Source organism: Neopsephotus bourkii, unplaced genomic scaffold, assembly GCF_033783945.1.
Source record: "Neopsephotus bourkii isolate Nb327-2 ecotype Australia unplaced genomic scaffold, CSIRO-AGI_Nbou_v1 NB_942, whole genome shotgun sequence".
Taxonomy (NCBI): domain Eukaryota; kingdom Metazoa; phylum Chordata; class Aves; order Psittaciformes; family Psittacidae; genus Neopsephotus; species Neopsephotus bourkii.
In genome coordinates, this window is record NW_026901436.1 from 206,047 (window position 1) to 222,731 (window position 16,685).

The following is a 16,685-nucleotide window of genomic DNA, read 5'->3' on the forward strand; positions in this document are numbered from 1 at the left end:
GATGCCAGCTGAACACGTTAACTCAATTTCTTAAAGCAAATGACATCCAAGTTCAACACGTACAGGATATGCATTTCCTGGCCTGACTCTGCATGTAGCTTGCTTTCCTTCTTCCTCTTAAGCCCAAACCCAAACTTTACGAATTACATTTCAGTATTCAAATGATTACAATGACCTCTCTCTTTACAGAATATTAGAAAGAACATAAACTCCTGAAAGAACAGCAGCTTGTAATGGTCCTGATTTTTCCTGGATCTTTATGCTAATCCATTAGAGAAACCACCTCCAGCAGGAACATAAGGCATGACTAATCAGTGCTTGAATTTAACTAGCCAATGTCTATTGGTAATATTGGAAATGAAGGCAAAAAGCAATGCAGGGGATCTGGGCACAGGCTGCAGTGGAAATAATTTTGTTGCAAATTCTTACATTCTGATCCATGTGGCACAGACAGATTCTATCCACTAGAGCAGCCCCTCCTTGCTGGAAACAGAACTAGTCACACTGTAAGTAAAGTATTCATGTAAATGTACTGCATTTAGATTTTTAATACATGGGATATCCACGCTTACAACATTTGAAGATGGCTTAGAAGCAAAACTGATGGACAAACTTTGTGTATCTCCCTCCCCCCAACCTGGAGCAAAGTTTTTCAGTCATACCAGGGCTAAAACCCATTTCTTTCTTACCAACTTTTGCTCACACGTTAAAAAATTAGGCTCATCCAGAATACAGAGTGCACATTTCAGTAACTTTCAGTATGAAATAGCATCTTCAAAAAGATGACAAACAGCAGTCATCTTCAAATCATCCTCTCAAAATAAATACTACCTGTAGAAAAAGCAGGAATAACATACGGGACTATTAAGCTTAGAATTTGTGCCATTGTTTTAAAGTGACCTTCTGTGAAACCAAAATGTAAATGACAAGATTGCAGACTGACAAATACTTGTTAAATATTGGAAAAAAGAAAATGCAAACAATGGATAATGTACAAATAACTGAAGCAGGAAACAAGACACCTGCCTCTGTGAAGGAACTAGGTGTTCATACAGACTCTATTCGATTTCCAAAATCCATTTCTGGCTAGCATACCTCTAATTCACAGCATGTGCTCAAATGCCACGTCAGATTCAGTAACAGGAGTATATAAAGAAACATCATTTGCACACACAAAACATGAAGATAGATTTCTTTTTTAACAAATGCTGTATCAACCACATTTATAATTTTTCTTCTAGAATGTGATCAAATAAAACAGAAAACCAGAATGTATACATTGCTAATTTTTTAAGTAATGTTATGTACATTTTATTGCCAGTATATGCACAATGGTAAGCATAGAACTATAAATACACAATGTAATTAAACAGTAGAAAACAACAAGGATGTTACACGTACAAAGGAAAGAAAGAGGAGATAGTATTTTCTTGATGTAGCTGCTAAAAAGGGCGAGTGGCGAGTTAGGACAATCTTGGTTTTATGTCTTTACATATATTTCTACAACTTTTCCTCCAGATAAATCTCTGCAATGGCATTGCTTCTTTAACAACCACATCTTACCTCTTTCTAGTGCATTCACTTCAAACTAAAGTGAAAACAACCTTTCATGTAATTACAAGCATCTCTTACTCACTTTTGCTTTTCAGTTCCTAGCAAGTAAAGTGTATAAGGAGTTTCTTATGGTATTTGGCTGCAATGCTGAAGAATAGTTTTGAATACACATAAAGTGATAATTTGGGGGGAAAAAAAAAAGAAAATAAAGATTTTTCTGTAGATAGTTCTCCCACTGGGTGCTATATGCAGCAGCTCGGTCAAAAATTAGTCACCCTGAAGAGGTAGAGAGAATTTTAGCCTAGCACAGATCATCGTCCTTGGCACTGCTATTTTCTCTCTTATCAGGATACAGTTCCTACAACTAGACATCATCACAGTCACAGGGAAAAGAAATCAGGGAAAAATAAGGTTCCCCCATTCCTGGGAAGGGCAGTTTCACCCCAATTCTCAGTTATCAGCTTGCTGCTTATGTCCAAGACAAAAAAAAAAACAAACCAGAAAACAAAGAAAAAGGAAAAAAAGAAAAAAGACAACATTTAGGGACACATTTACTTGATCTTTGTTCTCTTTCCATTATCAATTTCATAAATACAAAGAACCATTATTCACAATAAACTAACTCTTTTTCAAAAATGGAAAAACAAACCCTGGAAACATTTCCACACCTTAATCCAGATGGGTCTTGAGGATGCTATTCAAGAAAACCATGCAAATAATTTGGTGCAGCTTTCCCAACTCATCCAAAATATATATACTTTTATCTTTAATTAAAAGGTGGCAAGGTCCATAGCAGTTGTGACTATTCCCCTCCCTCCCTCACCTTTAAATTCAATGCAGAAAATCTTGGTGCTTTTAGGAAGGTAACGAATAAATAGTTTTCTGCACTGTTGTCGTAAAATCCCATGTGAGTTACAATACAAGACTACTTGTTCCAGCAATTAGGTTGAGAGGAAACATTCTAGTGATAAAGATAAATACATACTGAGCATGCTTGGGCAGAGCACTCCATTCTGAAGCATCCTGCTTGAAGAACGAAAGGTGACAAGGATGGTTCACGTCCATCAAGTGACCATTAACTCTGCTGCAACAAAGCAGACTGCCACACTATCACCAGGTCAGCAATGCTACCCTGAAAGGGCTGTCTCCCACAGGAAGAGGTACTGGTTGTACCAGTCCTGGGCTGTGCACACTAAATTCTTATTTATGCAACAAACATACAACCAATGAACAATATCACTTTTACAGAACTGGATCAATCCAGCTTTTTTTTTATAGGCATATTTCTCAATCTCCAGAATACCCCAAACAAGCTGTAGATAATGATGAACCACCACCACAGCGAACGAGTCTCACTGCAGTTCAGACTAGTTCAGCCTTGTTTCACATCACTTCTTGTTTCTAGTGAAGGACATGATACTCAAAATAGCAATAAAAAAGTAATGTTATCTGCAGCTGAATAAAAGCAACAGAATTTAGAGTTGAACTTCTGAAGCTTAAAGCATACTTTTTAATTAGCATTAAAAAAAAATCTTTTTTTCATACAGTAACACTGGCAAAAGTTAATGGGAAGACACGGAGGGTTGTGAACAGGATAGCTGATGGATTAGATAATGTTAGATTTTATTCTGCTTTGATCAAGTGATGTTAATACTGTTTTTCCTTGGATCTGGAGTAATTCTATTGCAACAGTCACATGCAGGCTGAGGGCAGCCGTGGGTTAAATAAAAAAAAAAAAAAGGAAGAAAAAAAAAAAAGAAAAAAAGAAAAAAAAAAAAAAAAAAAGAAAAAAAAAGCCCCAAGAAAAAAGTTCCAGAAGTTGTATGCAAGAATTTTCCTTTCACGGCAGAGGGCCGTGCCCTTGCTTTAGGAGACCTGGGTGACTCTTGTCAGCTTCATTAGCTTTGTCCAGCCATATCTGCAGTGGCATCCCCTGGTCCAGAGCCTGTCTGTGCACGTTTGATGTAAAGGTTCAATAATTTCATCTGTGGATTTAAGTCAGAAATTCACTTTGTTTAGTATGTGTGAACTGTACAGACTGCAGGGATGGTACAACAAAGGACACATTAAAACACCTTCTTTTCCCCAAAAGCAAAACACAGTTGATTCAAAGGTAACATACTTGTCAATGAAAACAATAAACAGCAGAATGTGTACCAGGACAAACTGCTCAAGGTTCTTTAAGGATGTAAAGAAGGGAACAATCTAAGGTAACTGGATTAAGAGAGATGGAATATTTCCCTCAGGTTACAATGCCATTCTAAGTTAGGTAGGTTTGGGCTTATTTTTCTCCTGTGTTGAGGTTTGGGGGCTCTAACTGAAGTTGTTGATACAGGTACTTACTATAGCTTCCAATACTGTCTAGAATCAACATTCAACACAATCACTGCCAGAGAGTATTTAAGATAACACTGTCTTCTTCACAGACATACAAAATAAATTGCCCTGTTTTATTCCCAAAGACAAAGAGATTCACAATTAATATATAGCTGTTTGCATGCAAAAACTGCATGTAAGAGATATCAATAAAATCATAAAATCCTGAACCAAAAAACCCCACAATTATTATTATTATTTTCAAATTATAGGTACTGAAAGGACTGATGGAAACAAAACAACAAGAAGGAAGAATAAATAAAATCTCTGATGTAAAAAAATCTATGTATTATATTTATTGCTTTCAAATCAGAACTTGCATGAAAAATAAGGCAAGAAGTACTGGTAAGAAAAGCCATGCTGAGTACAGCCACTATTACTACTACCAGTGATATACCCAGTAACTAAACCCATTAAACAGCAGTAAGAAACATAATTTAGTATTTATCTTAATGCTGAGGTTTGTAACTTGCAAGAAGATCTATGGATTTCCAGTTTTGAACATTTTATGACAGATTTATAGTCACCCTCCGAAGGTCTCTGTAGCCCTGCTATACATTCAAGTATATACTTTTATGAAACTTCCTGGCAACTGCAACTAAAATGCAACTGCATACATGGAATTATGACCCAAGATTTCTCTAAATGGTATCTTGTACTTACTTTACTGCCAGTGAGTTGACTGAGATGTGGTTTTAGTTCATCGCCAATGACTGCATGAATGGCTACAAGGCAGAAAACACATGCCTTACGAACGCTGCTCTCTGAATTATCATAACCCTAGAAAGCAATAAAATTAATGTTAATACCCTATCAGTTAATGATTAAAAGCCTCAGAAAGCTATTTACTTATTTACTGTGATAAATACATTGATGTCTACAGTAAATTAATGCTTGCATAGCCCAGTGAAGCATTCCAGCATAAAATCCAACATGCAAATTCAGAGTGTGCACTTAACAAAGCAGGCTGATTATTAATCACCATTGATAATCATTTTCCAGACTGAAATCAAACCCCACACAATCCTGTTCATAAGTTACTCTGAAAACAGAGCTGCTGTCAGGCAATAGGGGAGTACATAAGAGAAATTGTTCTAGATTGTACAGTTATTTACTTAAAGCAGAAGACCACTCAGTTTAGGGCCTCCTTACTCTGAAAGAGGTATTGTCTTAACAGGTAAAGATTCTCTTGTTAACACCCATCTCCCTCCTTAATGATTTTTGTTTCTTTGCCCCTTTGTCAGTGCCCCATATGCCTGGCTGGCTGTCTCACAGCCCCTTCACAGAGGGTCCCTTCCCTGCTTCTCCCTTCCTGCAGATGTATGATCAGATCAGACCATTAAAGACAGAAATCTGCAGAATGCAGCTGTCAAGCTCCCTGTATCCATCCCATGCAAATTAATGTATCTTGGCCCTTGATAAGGTAGGAATGAATTTAAAGACAGAGAAAGGTGTGATAGCCTTCTGATTTTATTAAACTTTCCCCAATCAATTGCTTCTTTCTTCTTACCTCCCCAAAACCGTAACTGATAAAAGCCTACAATTATACATGATACAACACAGGCAACCTCAGACCAATTGATTCCAACTTGGAAAAGATACAATTGACAAAAAGCCCTATCTTGTAACTAAAAGTATCTGCCAAGCTTACCTATAATCAGTACTTTATAGCCTACCAAGATTTCCTTTGAGTCGTAACTACAGCTGTGATTTAACTACCTGCCAATCAAGAGTTTGTTCCCACTATCTGAGTTGTTTTGCATCAAAGCAGCCATCAGCTATCAGACAAACTCCTTCATGAGAACCAAATTATATTGTCTTTGCAATTCTTATATATACCTACAGTGCTTCTTCTCTCCTTACCTGTATTAGACCTGGCACAATCTCTGGTAAAAGCTGAGTAAGGGTTTCTTTAGATACTCTTTCTATAACTTTAGTCTGCATTTTGATTGCAGCCAGATTAATGGGGTAATCTGCAGTTTGGATAATCGGACAGAGAACTTTGATGCACTGATCTGGGCTAATGGAAGTGGCCAGCATGGAAGCAGCTTCTTCAGCAGATCTCACCACCTATTGAAAGAATAAGTAAAAGACATGGAAAAATTACATACAAGAGACTGTTACTATGGTCTGTTATCTGTCAGTAATGGTTCTGAGCACAAGCATTTCCTACAGTATTGTAGAAATATGGGAATTAAGAACCCTTTTTGAATCAAGACTCCAACTCCTGGATATACTTTCCTAAAACCAGGACTCTTGCCAGTATTCTGGGGCTAATCTATGTCCTCGGCAATGTGTGTGTTAGCTTTGCAAACCTGCTTGTTGAACTGCATCTGAAATGTCTCTATTCTGCAACTACACACTGAAATACCATCACCTCTGTAAATCTGGCGACATGTTTTCACATTCATCTCAAAAACGTATTTAATGACGTGCCTGGATTGCTACTTCAAGTCAAGCTAGATGGTGTTTTTCCCCTCTAAATTTGAAAGAAGCTATGATGAGACAGTGCTTTAAGCCTAAAGAATATGCGGAACAAGCAGAACAAGAGTAATTAGATAGGAAGGTAACAGGTACAGAATCTTGGGATACAATGTGGGCACAACAGAGTAAATTAACATCTGATCTTCCTATTAGAGCAGCTATGGCATCTGCCATTTTAGTGAGTCAACCACTGTACAAAGTCAGTGATGTAGAAACCCCTCCATAATGATTTCTCTCCCTTATTGTCCTTTCACTCTCTTTGTATACATGAAAGCAAGAGAGGGAAAAAGCACAGTAACAGAGAAGGACAGAGAAGGACAATTCAGTGTCATAGATATAGTAAATGAAACAGATCAAGAGGGTGCAGGGAAAAATGAGTTTCAGATGAGTGACAGAAGTCATTGGTATGGGAGGCACTGCAGTTAAACTTCAAAACTTAGTACTCCACATAAGTTCAATACACAGTAAGTGGGGATGGCAGCAGAAGATGCGACCATCTGGTAACATACCTGAATTCTTTCCATAGCATCAGTGATACTGACAGGAACTGCTGCACACTGGGGTGGGTACTGTACTAATGCTTCTTGTATCTACAAGCATTATCCTTTATTGTGTATGCACGCATCACAAAGATTTCTGAGCAAGATTACAGTTATCCTTTTACTTCTGAATCCTCTCACTATTCTTGGCCACAGCCAACTCCTCCCTTTGATACACTCCAGTGTGTACCCTAACAAAACTCAAAGTCATGATCTCAAATGCTGCAAAGCTGCCTAAAAACGGAAAGGGTTAACAATTCCTTACCATGTTCAATCCCATCTCTAAACCATGAACCTTAATGAAATCCAAAAGCTTGCAGAGCTCCAGGACACCTATATATGGCTTAAGATGTCATATGAGGAAAAAACTCCCTTCAGTTACTCCTTGAAGAGCTATAATGACACATCATTGGTTACAGCACCCGAAACAATGGGTATTAGGGCTGATATTAAGCATTTAAGAGCTTATAAAACAGCAGTTCTCTTACTTCTTCCATACCTCTGTTAACAGCGGAATGCTTGATTATTACCCAAATTACTTCCTCAGTGAGATCTGGCTAATTTCTCAAAACACTTTCTGGGCAGCTGTTTCATTTAGTAGTAATTTGTCATTATCGAATAGAGTAACTGATTACTCACCTCCTTATGAGGATCCTTATGTGCTTCTAACGTCTTCATGATGGTGAGCTCTGCATAATTCTTAAACCTTGCTGGCTGGTTTCTTAGAATTTCTCTTAGAACTTTCAATGCCAGAGCTCTAATTGCATGCTAAATACCAAAATAAATGAGTTAGGTATCTTTAAACAGACGTATGGTTTAACATTTATCCAGAAGCTGAGCTTTCCATAATGGAAAAATATCAGATTATGCATTATGCATATAGATAATATGAACCCAATGTCAACAAATCAAGCTAGGAAAACGATCTTTAAGTTTCTCACTCTTCTGGATCTCTCTTTTGGCAGATAATGGAGGTGGCACATCATAAAAACGTTGCTACCTAACGGAGTAAGCTATGCTACCCAGAAGGTAAGTTGCAAACAATTTAACCATTCACAAGTACTGACAGAATCTACAGCATCACATCATACAAATACATTTTTTTTAACATGCCTTTTTACTTTAGTCAATGCCAGGTATTGGTGGCTTTTTGATCCAGTTATGTAGAACTTGGTCTCTTCACAATGAGCATTACTGTATTTTAGCAATACATTTTTAACTGTTTTGCTACACGTGCTGTTGTGGTATTCTAGACTCCACCAGGGGCTATTAACAGAGAAGTTTTGAATCTCAGTGAAAAATGTTTCATTTACTCTATTATATGGGAATGGACAAGCAAGAACACTTGAGAAGGTGAGTGTTACTGATGCCCTTTCCACCATCAGGACATTCAGACTTCAGGACATTTATACTTCCAGAGTTGTTTGCTTTTCAAGACTAACTGGAATTTGTGCCTTTCTGACAACCCATACAAAATTCAAAGATACTGAGAGTAAACCATGTGCTCTGTAAACATTCATAACTGGATTAATCTGAATTTACCTCCTTATCTCCAAGTGTTTCAAGCAGCAGAAGTAGAATTGTTTTGAAGTGCTCATCCCAAACACCAAAAGACTCTTCCTGAGTTAACTTCATGAGCTCGTACAGGGCAGCTTTTCTTTCCTCAACCCTCTCGTTATGGTTTGATAACTCTTTCAGTAACTCTGCAACCAGGTCAGAATGGTCCATAGGAGGCTCTGCCAAAAAGGAGCACACAAACACAGTTCTCCAGTCATTGCAGTTTAGTGTTAGTGCCTTCTGTGCAACTGAAGGATACTGTCTAGGATGGCTATCTGGCTTCCTAACATATTTTTTCTCCCCCCAAATTTGTCTGCAGAAGTGCAATTTGGCAACTCTGTTTTCAGTGCTGAACAAGCTTATAATGACAAAAAATCCCTTACATTGATATTACAAAAACCCTTGTAAACTAGTTTACTGCAAGAGTTCTTATGCTTGCAACACCCACAAGCGGTAAGTACTCTACATCCTCTTAAACCTGGTCTATACAGAATGTGCCACCTTTCCCATATGACTCATCCAAGATGATTAATCTGTCTTTCCTCTGTTGGCATCACAGAATTGCTCAGACTGTTGGAAGCCACGGTTCCACATCAGGGAAAAAAAACACAAAAATGGTGCTTGGTACATAACGGCTGAAATGGAAGCAAACCAAGGCCATGAGTCCCACAGAGATTCCCAACAGCAGTCATTAGGAGATGGCCTGATTTTTAGTTTTGATTAGGGAGAATTCCATAGTAATGGAAAAATGCATCAGTAACACACCCTTCATTTGTGAACACTGAAGAGATCTGCAAGCAGTCAAAAACCTTAAAACTGGTCTTCATGAAATGAAGTATGAAGTTGCTGCCTTCATTCCACCATCAAGACCCACAGAGTCATAGAGTGGTTAGCATTGGAAGGGATGTAGCCTTTAAGAAGAAAAGCATGTAGCTTCCATCTCTGCACTGAGACTTTTGAATAAGTTAACAAATACGTATTGTTTATGGAAAAGGTTCAAAGTATTGGCATAAAATGTAAATGTTCCTGCATTACCTCTTTCCTGAAATTATCCTAATAATTAACACATGAAATACATTTTCCATAACAAATTTATCCAGTCATATAAAAATTATAAAACCACTCCCCCTTATTGATGAAATTCTAAAAGTAACAAATGCAAATGACTGAATGCATGTGGTATAACTAAATCCTCAAGGTGAGCACAGGAATGAATGCAAGTATTTTGTTAAGTTGCATTAAAGAGCAGAGCTCTTTGAACTACTGCTCCCAGAAGGACAAACTGATCCGGGATGGGGATGCTTCACTCCAGCCAGGCATGAGTTTTTGCAAAGCCAGGACATGTTGGTGCAGCACAGATCACATTGGGTTTAATGCAACATCCAGAAATATGCTGTTGGAAGGTATAAAGAGGCTTCCCATGTAAAACAGGGTCCCTGCAATGCAAAATCTCGATCATGAACTGGCTCTCTATATAGATGGCAAAGGTATTTAATGACTGCTATTTGCATGACATGATTTGCAAAGCTTTGCTTTCCCCTCAGTCTTTTTCAGAAGAGAATGACTGGCCACATGCCTCTTCACTGAACAGAAAACAGAGACATGCACCTGACTTGGATTTGGTTTTAGTTTAATGTAAACTTAAAGCCAACTTAGGAAGTAGCTGAATAAACCACCATGTCAGAAAGCAGCTTTGTTCTTCAACAGTTTAACACATCTTTGCTGAATGACAGAGCTAAAACCATCAGAAGGAGGAAAATTCATTTGTCCCTTACTATTAAGAAATTTCTTCCCCTAAAACCTGATTATCATCTCGAACTGAATACGCAATATCAACAACAAGAAGCACCAGATTATGAACAGCACCTACTACGTTTCAAAGGAACAGTGGTAGCAGCAATACTTTGGAACCTTCCCAACATTTAGAGATAAAAGACTTATCAAAAGATATACTGAGAAGTATTAAAAAGTAGCTTTAGAAGCCTATAAACCAGCAGCCTGAGCTCTGAGATTCACATGGGCTGAATGAACCACCTTCCCTGGTACAAGCTGCTTTGTTTTGTGGTGGTTCTCTCAAACAATGTTTGGTCAATAAAAAATGCCAATGCCATGTTTCAAATACAAATATATTACTAACAAAATTCTTCATCTTTCCCCTAGTTCCCAAACTGGTTTGATCCAGTTTTACTTCCTTACTGTAACTCTTCCCTTGCCTCCCCCCGCCTTTTAATTTCCGTCATAAAGCAATCAGATAAGTAAATTTATATTGGCAATACTGCTACAGGATGTGCTACCAGAAGTATACAATACAGTTCAGTACTTATCTCATTTCTATCCTTAATCTCTACAAATACCTGGCAATGCAACAATGTCACTCAAAAGGATTACTAACAAACTAATTTGGAATGCAGTGTTTGTAAAAACCTCTCAAAGCAGCAGATCCAGTGATACATCTATTGCTAATCATAAATTCACAAACTGAACTCAGGGATGGAAAACCTCACCATTTTCTTTCTATTCTAGCACAGAATGCAGTCTGAAGCTCACCATCAGGAAACTGCTCTGCATCATCATCAAACATGGCTTCTTTCAAAGCAGATTTATTAAATGAACTGATACCATCCGAGTAATTGTATGGGTTATACTCTCGTGAGCGTGGGGAGGAGTGGGGAGGCATCGTGTTGAGTAAGGAGGTTTTGTTATCCAGAGCTGTTCGGCCGGTGTCACTCACACCACCTCCTGCTATTCCTGAAGCACTGCAAATCTGCAGGGAAAGAAGTACCATAGCAGCATATGAAAACCACGCTCACACATTTCAGTTAATGACATGACTAATTCATCTACGCGGCAAAAACTGGTTTACAAGTTTATTTCAAATTAGCCTTCAAACAGAAGCCTTCATAACAGTTCCCTAAACTCTGCTTTCCTTCAAAACCAGGAAAGTTCACACAGAGCAAAAGAATTCATGAACTAGCAGCAGCTGTCAGTATTTTATTTCAGAAGTCTGATGCCAAGTAACTGAGAAGATGTTTAAGCACATCCATATTTCACAAGCTCAACAAATCTGAAAGCTGAAATCCATAGAAAAGGAAGTATAAAACACTGCACATAGCACTGGAACACCCACACAGTCTCTACAGAATAAAGTCTGGAAAACTACACATTAAGGTGCAGACCTCCCAGAACCTGAAATGCAGCTGTTTTGCAAGATGATGGATTTTTAAATGGCTAACATTTTAAGTAGATGAAGAGCTGGTGCTACTTAGAATTAGCATTTAGGTTTCCAAAATGTGGCTCAAGACAAGGAACACACTTGTCTAAAGTTCTGAAGTAACTAGAACTTATCTAGGTGTTCCTGCTCCGGCAGGGGGATTGGACTAGATGATCTTTTGAGGTCCCTTCCAATCTCTAACATACTGTGATACTGTGATACTGTGTAACTGAGGAGAAATGTTCCATTTCAGAAGTTGTAACATACAAACCTACTGAAAAGGATGCTTCACCATTTCTAACAGCTCAGTCATTGGCCTGCTTTGCTGGCACCAAGATGAGTTTACATACTCACCGAGTCACCGTCGTCTTTTTTGGAATCCCTTTTTACAGGCTCATTCATATCTTCCTGACTACGGAAGCTGAAATTCTGAATGGCTTCAGTGACTCCACGAAGAGAGCTGTAAATATCTTCAGAATTCATGTTTTCAGTGTCATAATCAAATGCACTGTGCGCCATCGAGAAGGACAGAGGAATTAAAATGGATTGATTTTGTGAGCCCATATTTTTGAGTAACATTAGCATGGAACTACAGAGACTCAGGAAATACTAATAAATTCATTATTTTTCTTGAAACACATTAAGGAAGAGATCTGGTTCTTCACATAATAAAACCACGTTATGATACATCTTAGCAAGTGTACTGACACTAGAGAAAGCACTGGAAGTAGCTAGCAAAGGGATACATTATGCAGCAGCATCTGCCTGAAAAAAACAAATAACTTCTGCTCTGTTTTCCTCTTGTGAATACGAAATAACTGGGATTTTACACCATTCTCTCTAAAAGTTCCCAAGAGGGCCAACACAACCCAACCCTTCTGACAGTTGGCTTATTGCTAAAAGCACCACAAGGCAACATTACCTTGGTGACAAGGTGTTCTGCGATGTATTGGTTGGGGATGTGAGAGGACTTGACCAACTTGCTGGGGAGCGTGGAGTAGGTCTTGTTAAAGGACTTCCCATTGATCCCTGGAAGGGAAGAGGTAAGAAAAGATACTCCAGTGGTACTTCAGCTGTCCTTTTAACTTACTGTGTTTGTCTGCTAGTGCCCAGAAATATTTAAAGAGCTTCTATTTAATTTCTTGGATTGGCTGACCAATTACTAGTTACCTCAATCAGGTATAACTTAGAGATGAATAAAGTAAAAGGTAAACTATTCTTAAAAAGCACATTCAAACTTACTGAAAGTCACTTGGAAGCAACATAGACTTAGAAAGTATCATTCTCTGGAGGAAAAAGGCATTCCATAAAGAGTGATATCTGCTACTAAGACAGGCTTCATGTTAGAAGGGTTTGGTTTGCTCCTTCTCCTCTACCAAACCTTCTTGGTCTTACCAGTAACTCTACTGAAATGGACTTACGTCCAAAACACCAGTAACTTCAGAGAGAAGAGAGCTGTCGATACCTGACCACTGTTGCCTGTATTCCGGAGATGATTATGGAGAAGCTTTGTGGCTCCATCCTGAAATGTTTTTGGTAAAGCACCCAACAGCATTGTAAACTCTGGAGTGTTGAGTTCAAAAAGAGAAATCAGCACTGACTGTGCAGCCTAGAAGAAGAAAACACATATGAAGACATCAGTTTCGGTTTCTAAAGTAATTTTATCAGCAAGAGATGATATAGTGAATGGTAATCATAAAACATGACTTAAGTCTTGATCCAAGATGCCAACAGATGCGAAAAGCAACTCCCATTTGCTGGTAAACTGGAAGTTCAGATATTGATAAATCCAGGCACCAACAAGCTTGCACAATCATTTTGGCAAGCAGTGTTTCAGAAATGTGCTCCACAACCCCCCAGCCCTAGATCCCCACTTGCTAAGAAAAGTACTAAAAGAATTCCCCAAAATGGCTTTTTAAAGGGTTTAGCAAATTGAATAAATTTGAAGAGGATAATGGCACACACTAGGCAGGAACAAGCCTGCAATGCCTTTTCCTGAGTTCTGCAAATGGTAATTACAGATGATGGGTAATCAACACACTGGCTTGAAAAGGAAAAGTTGTCATTTTAGAAATTAGAAGAGGAGACAACAACAAAAACCCACCCACAAACAGATCCCTTAATTTGGAATGAGACAGTCTCGATTCTGAGTTGTGATCGTAGCACTTGATGTTCTTTATAACTAATCCTACAGCTAAACCAGTTAATGAACCTTCCCCTCCTCCCTGCCCCAATTCCTTTCTCTTGTTAAAAGATAAGCAAACATCATCAGGAATAATTTAGCTGACTACATAGTCCAAAGATGAAAACTGCTAAGTATTGGAGCTTGTAGTCTACTGGATGTCACCTCCCACATCCTCAGTTTTAAAGTTCCTCTTTAATGTCACCCTCATCCTACAGCATGGTTTACTATTTATTTCCTTTTAAATCTGAATCAAAACCACCAGAGCTCCTTACTGACAAAGCAACACAGTAAGTGACACAATGGTTGGGTTCTCTCTAGCAAAGAGATGTTGACTGCCTAACTTAGTAATGTTTGTACATTTTGATGAATATTCACTGAATAGCCTAACAAACCTGGCAACACAGCAGCTAAACACAAGCAATGAAGGGCTAGAGATTAAGTTCTGCAGGACTGTTTAATAGTTTCTCTATAGTACAAAACTCTAAGATTAACCTACTCTGTCTAGTTTACACAGCTCCCCCCCAAGCTTTGCCATGCACTGGAAAGAACCAGTGCCTCACGCTAGACAGAATGACAGGCCGCTTGCTCAAGCAGCAATATACTTCAAGCAAGTAGTTTAGAAAATTCTTCTAAGACATTTATTTCCCCTTATTTTGCTTCAAGAGCAATGAACTGTAGCATTTTTTAATTAGAAGTGGAAAGCCAAGGTATGAGCCCACATACCAACACACATCCCAGTGTTAATGGCAAGAATACTAGAACGTTAGACTGCCATGAACTATCTTTGCACGCTCGTGACTGGCTGTTCCTTTTCATTTTAATTCCCTACTCCCTCTGATAGCCTTCCCTTCGAGTGAACACCCTGAATGCCCTCTACAGTCTGCCGTTAATGTTCTTCTCTTCCTTGCTATCCTTACAGTCAGTCGTTGAACAGTAATCAATACCAAGCAAAACCAAAACAAATCCAGCAACTCAGCAAAGGCTTGGGAATTAGCACTTTGCTTTTCCTGTCCCGTTATCCATGTCTCTGCTCCGTAACACTCTATTTAAGCCGCCAATAAAATAACATAAGAGACAGTCCAGGGTCATGTTCGGAAAGACACATGATACCATCAAGTCTGCCCAAAGCAAAGCTCAACCTGAATTTTCTAAATTGGCATTGACTCACAAAAGGTTTCCAACTTTGCCATTACCAATTTTCGCTCTCTCTTCCTCGGGAGAGAAAAAGGAAAAGGCATTTTAGAGTATTTAGAGGATTTTCTTCTCCTCAGCATAAGCTCTCTCTTGAGATTTATGTCCAGTCATACAGAAAACATCCTTGAAAGTCTGCAATGAGGATTCGAAAGATTTTGTTTGGTTTGTTCTTAACTACTCCAAGAAGATTCCAATTCTTTCCAGAAAAATTCTAATTTTAGAATTGGACATTCTGAAACACAGAGTTTGACCTTCCAGAAAGAAGCCCCATCTCACTGAACTGCACTGACTGCCCAACTACAGATGTCTGAAGTAAGAAAGGATTCTTCGCAATGCTGACTAATGGAAATGTTTGACACTAACCAAACTGAAACAAACCCACCCCATCAATTACACAGAAATACATTTGCAAAACATTTTGATTTGAAGAAATCATACTAAATATTGTAAGCTTATTAAAATAAATGAATTATAAAGCCTGTAATAGCAGGCTCTGAAGCCTGTCAAGAGAACAAAATGCTTTATACCATCAGAATAACTCTTCTGACTCCTTACCAGTGAAACTGTATTTTCTAGTGTTATTGAAGGCTGCCTCTAACAGTTGTGTTATGGAAAGAAAAAATAAAATGAGAGAACTTCATATAATTAAGATGTTCCAGATGATTAAACTCACCAGCAATTCTTTCCACGATTCAGTTACTTACTGACATAAAAATGCTTATTAGAGATATGAACCATCAGATAAGACTGCTTGCCACGTGCCTTAGTACTAAAACTTCACTGATTCAGAAGATAGTCCTGCTTCATTCCCTGCCTGTTTTATGGTCTTAGATACGTCACCAGAATATGGCAGTAGGCAAGAAAAGTCAATAGGATATAATCTACTGCTGCTTGCTCATACTCATAAAGTTATATAAGAAGAGAAAGACAGAAACATTCCCTCCAACATAAACTCTCCTATGGGTTTTTTATTACATATTACAGGTATAATGAAGGTGTGGAAGCTATTTTGATTCTTGTTCTATTCACATTACATACTTCATGAGACAGCTCCCACTATTTTCTCTCTATTCTCTCCTACAAAACACCCCTCCTACACAAAGGAAGTTTTGGTGCTGTTTCCAGGAATGATAAAGATACCAAAACTAAAACTTAATTGAAAACAGTAAAGGAAATCTAACCAAATGAATTGCTTCAACTCTTCAAACTGCAGAAATGAACAGAAAAACAAACAGAAGAGTTAGTACTCTGGTCAAAGATGTTTGCACTTGTGAGCCATAAAATAAGTATATTCATTTAGCCTCAAAAAGCGTTAGCATGCTGGTAATGGAAGTTAAGACAGAATAGAATGGCTGGTGGATATCAGAACCACTGAACTCCATTCTGTCAAACTGCAAAGCAACCCCAAAGGTTTTTGCATTCTCTAACTGGAAGGACTATTCATAAACTCTTTCCAAGACTGCATCAGTACATTTCCCATGATTATTCAATATCCCTGCCTGGTATATGTCTATAGCTCACAAATACTGATTTTCACTGCACAACAATCATGTGGAAAAAGGAGTTTTGCACTGGAACTGCAACA

At 38.3% G+C, this 16,685-nt stretch overlaps 2 protein-coding genes across 54 annotated transcripts in view; both read right to left on the reverse strand.

Annotated features, from left to right (window-relative positions):
• Nucleotides 1–2,658, reverse strand: part of UBP1 (upstream binding protein 1) — a 45,908-nt gene extending 43,250 nt beyond the window's left edge. For all 4 annotated transcript variants that reach the window (XM_061358497.1, XM_061358494.1, XM_061358495.1 and 1 more), the window contains exon 1: nucleotides 2,540–2,658. In XM_061358497.1, coding sequence (XP_061214481.1) covers nucleotides 2,540–2,619 — 80 coding nt within the window. In that variant the 5' untranslated portion in view covers nucleotides 2,620–2,658. The remainder of the gene's footprint in view (nucleotides 1–2,539) is intronic.
• The window catches only part of CLASP2 (cytoplasmic linker associated protein 2), a 124,281-nt gene continuing 107,713 nt past the window's right edge, over nucleotides 118–16,685 (reverse strand). For 48 of the 50 annotated variants that reach the window (XM_061358473.1, XM_061358449.1, XM_061358447.1 and 45 more), the window contains 9 exons: nucleotides 13,187–13,330; nucleotides 12,644–12,750; nucleotides 12,076–12,229; nucleotides 11,058–11,274; nucleotides 8,496–8,689; nucleotides 7,593–7,721; nucleotides 5,794–6,000; nucleotides 4,594–4,710; nucleotides 118–3,539 (listed from right to left, as the gene is read on the reverse strand). In XM_061358473.1, the coding sequence (XP_061214457.1) occupies nucleotides 3,453–3,539; nucleotides 4,594–4,710; nucleotides 5,794–6,000; nucleotides 7,593–7,721; nucleotides 8,496–8,689; nucleotides 11,058–11,274; nucleotides 12,076–12,229; nucleotides 12,644–12,750; nucleotides 13,187–13,330 (1,356 nt within the window). In that variant the 3' untranslated portion in view covers nucleotides 118–3,452. The remainder of the gene's footprint in view (nucleotides 3,540–4,593; nucleotides 4,711–5,793; nucleotides 6,001–7,592; nucleotides 7,722–8,495; nucleotides 8,690–11,057; nucleotides 11,275–12,075; nucleotides 12,230–12,643; nucleotides 12,751–13,186; nucleotides 13,331–16,685) is intronic. The other 2 variants (XM_061358443.1, XM_061358442.1) reach the window with 2 other exon arrangements.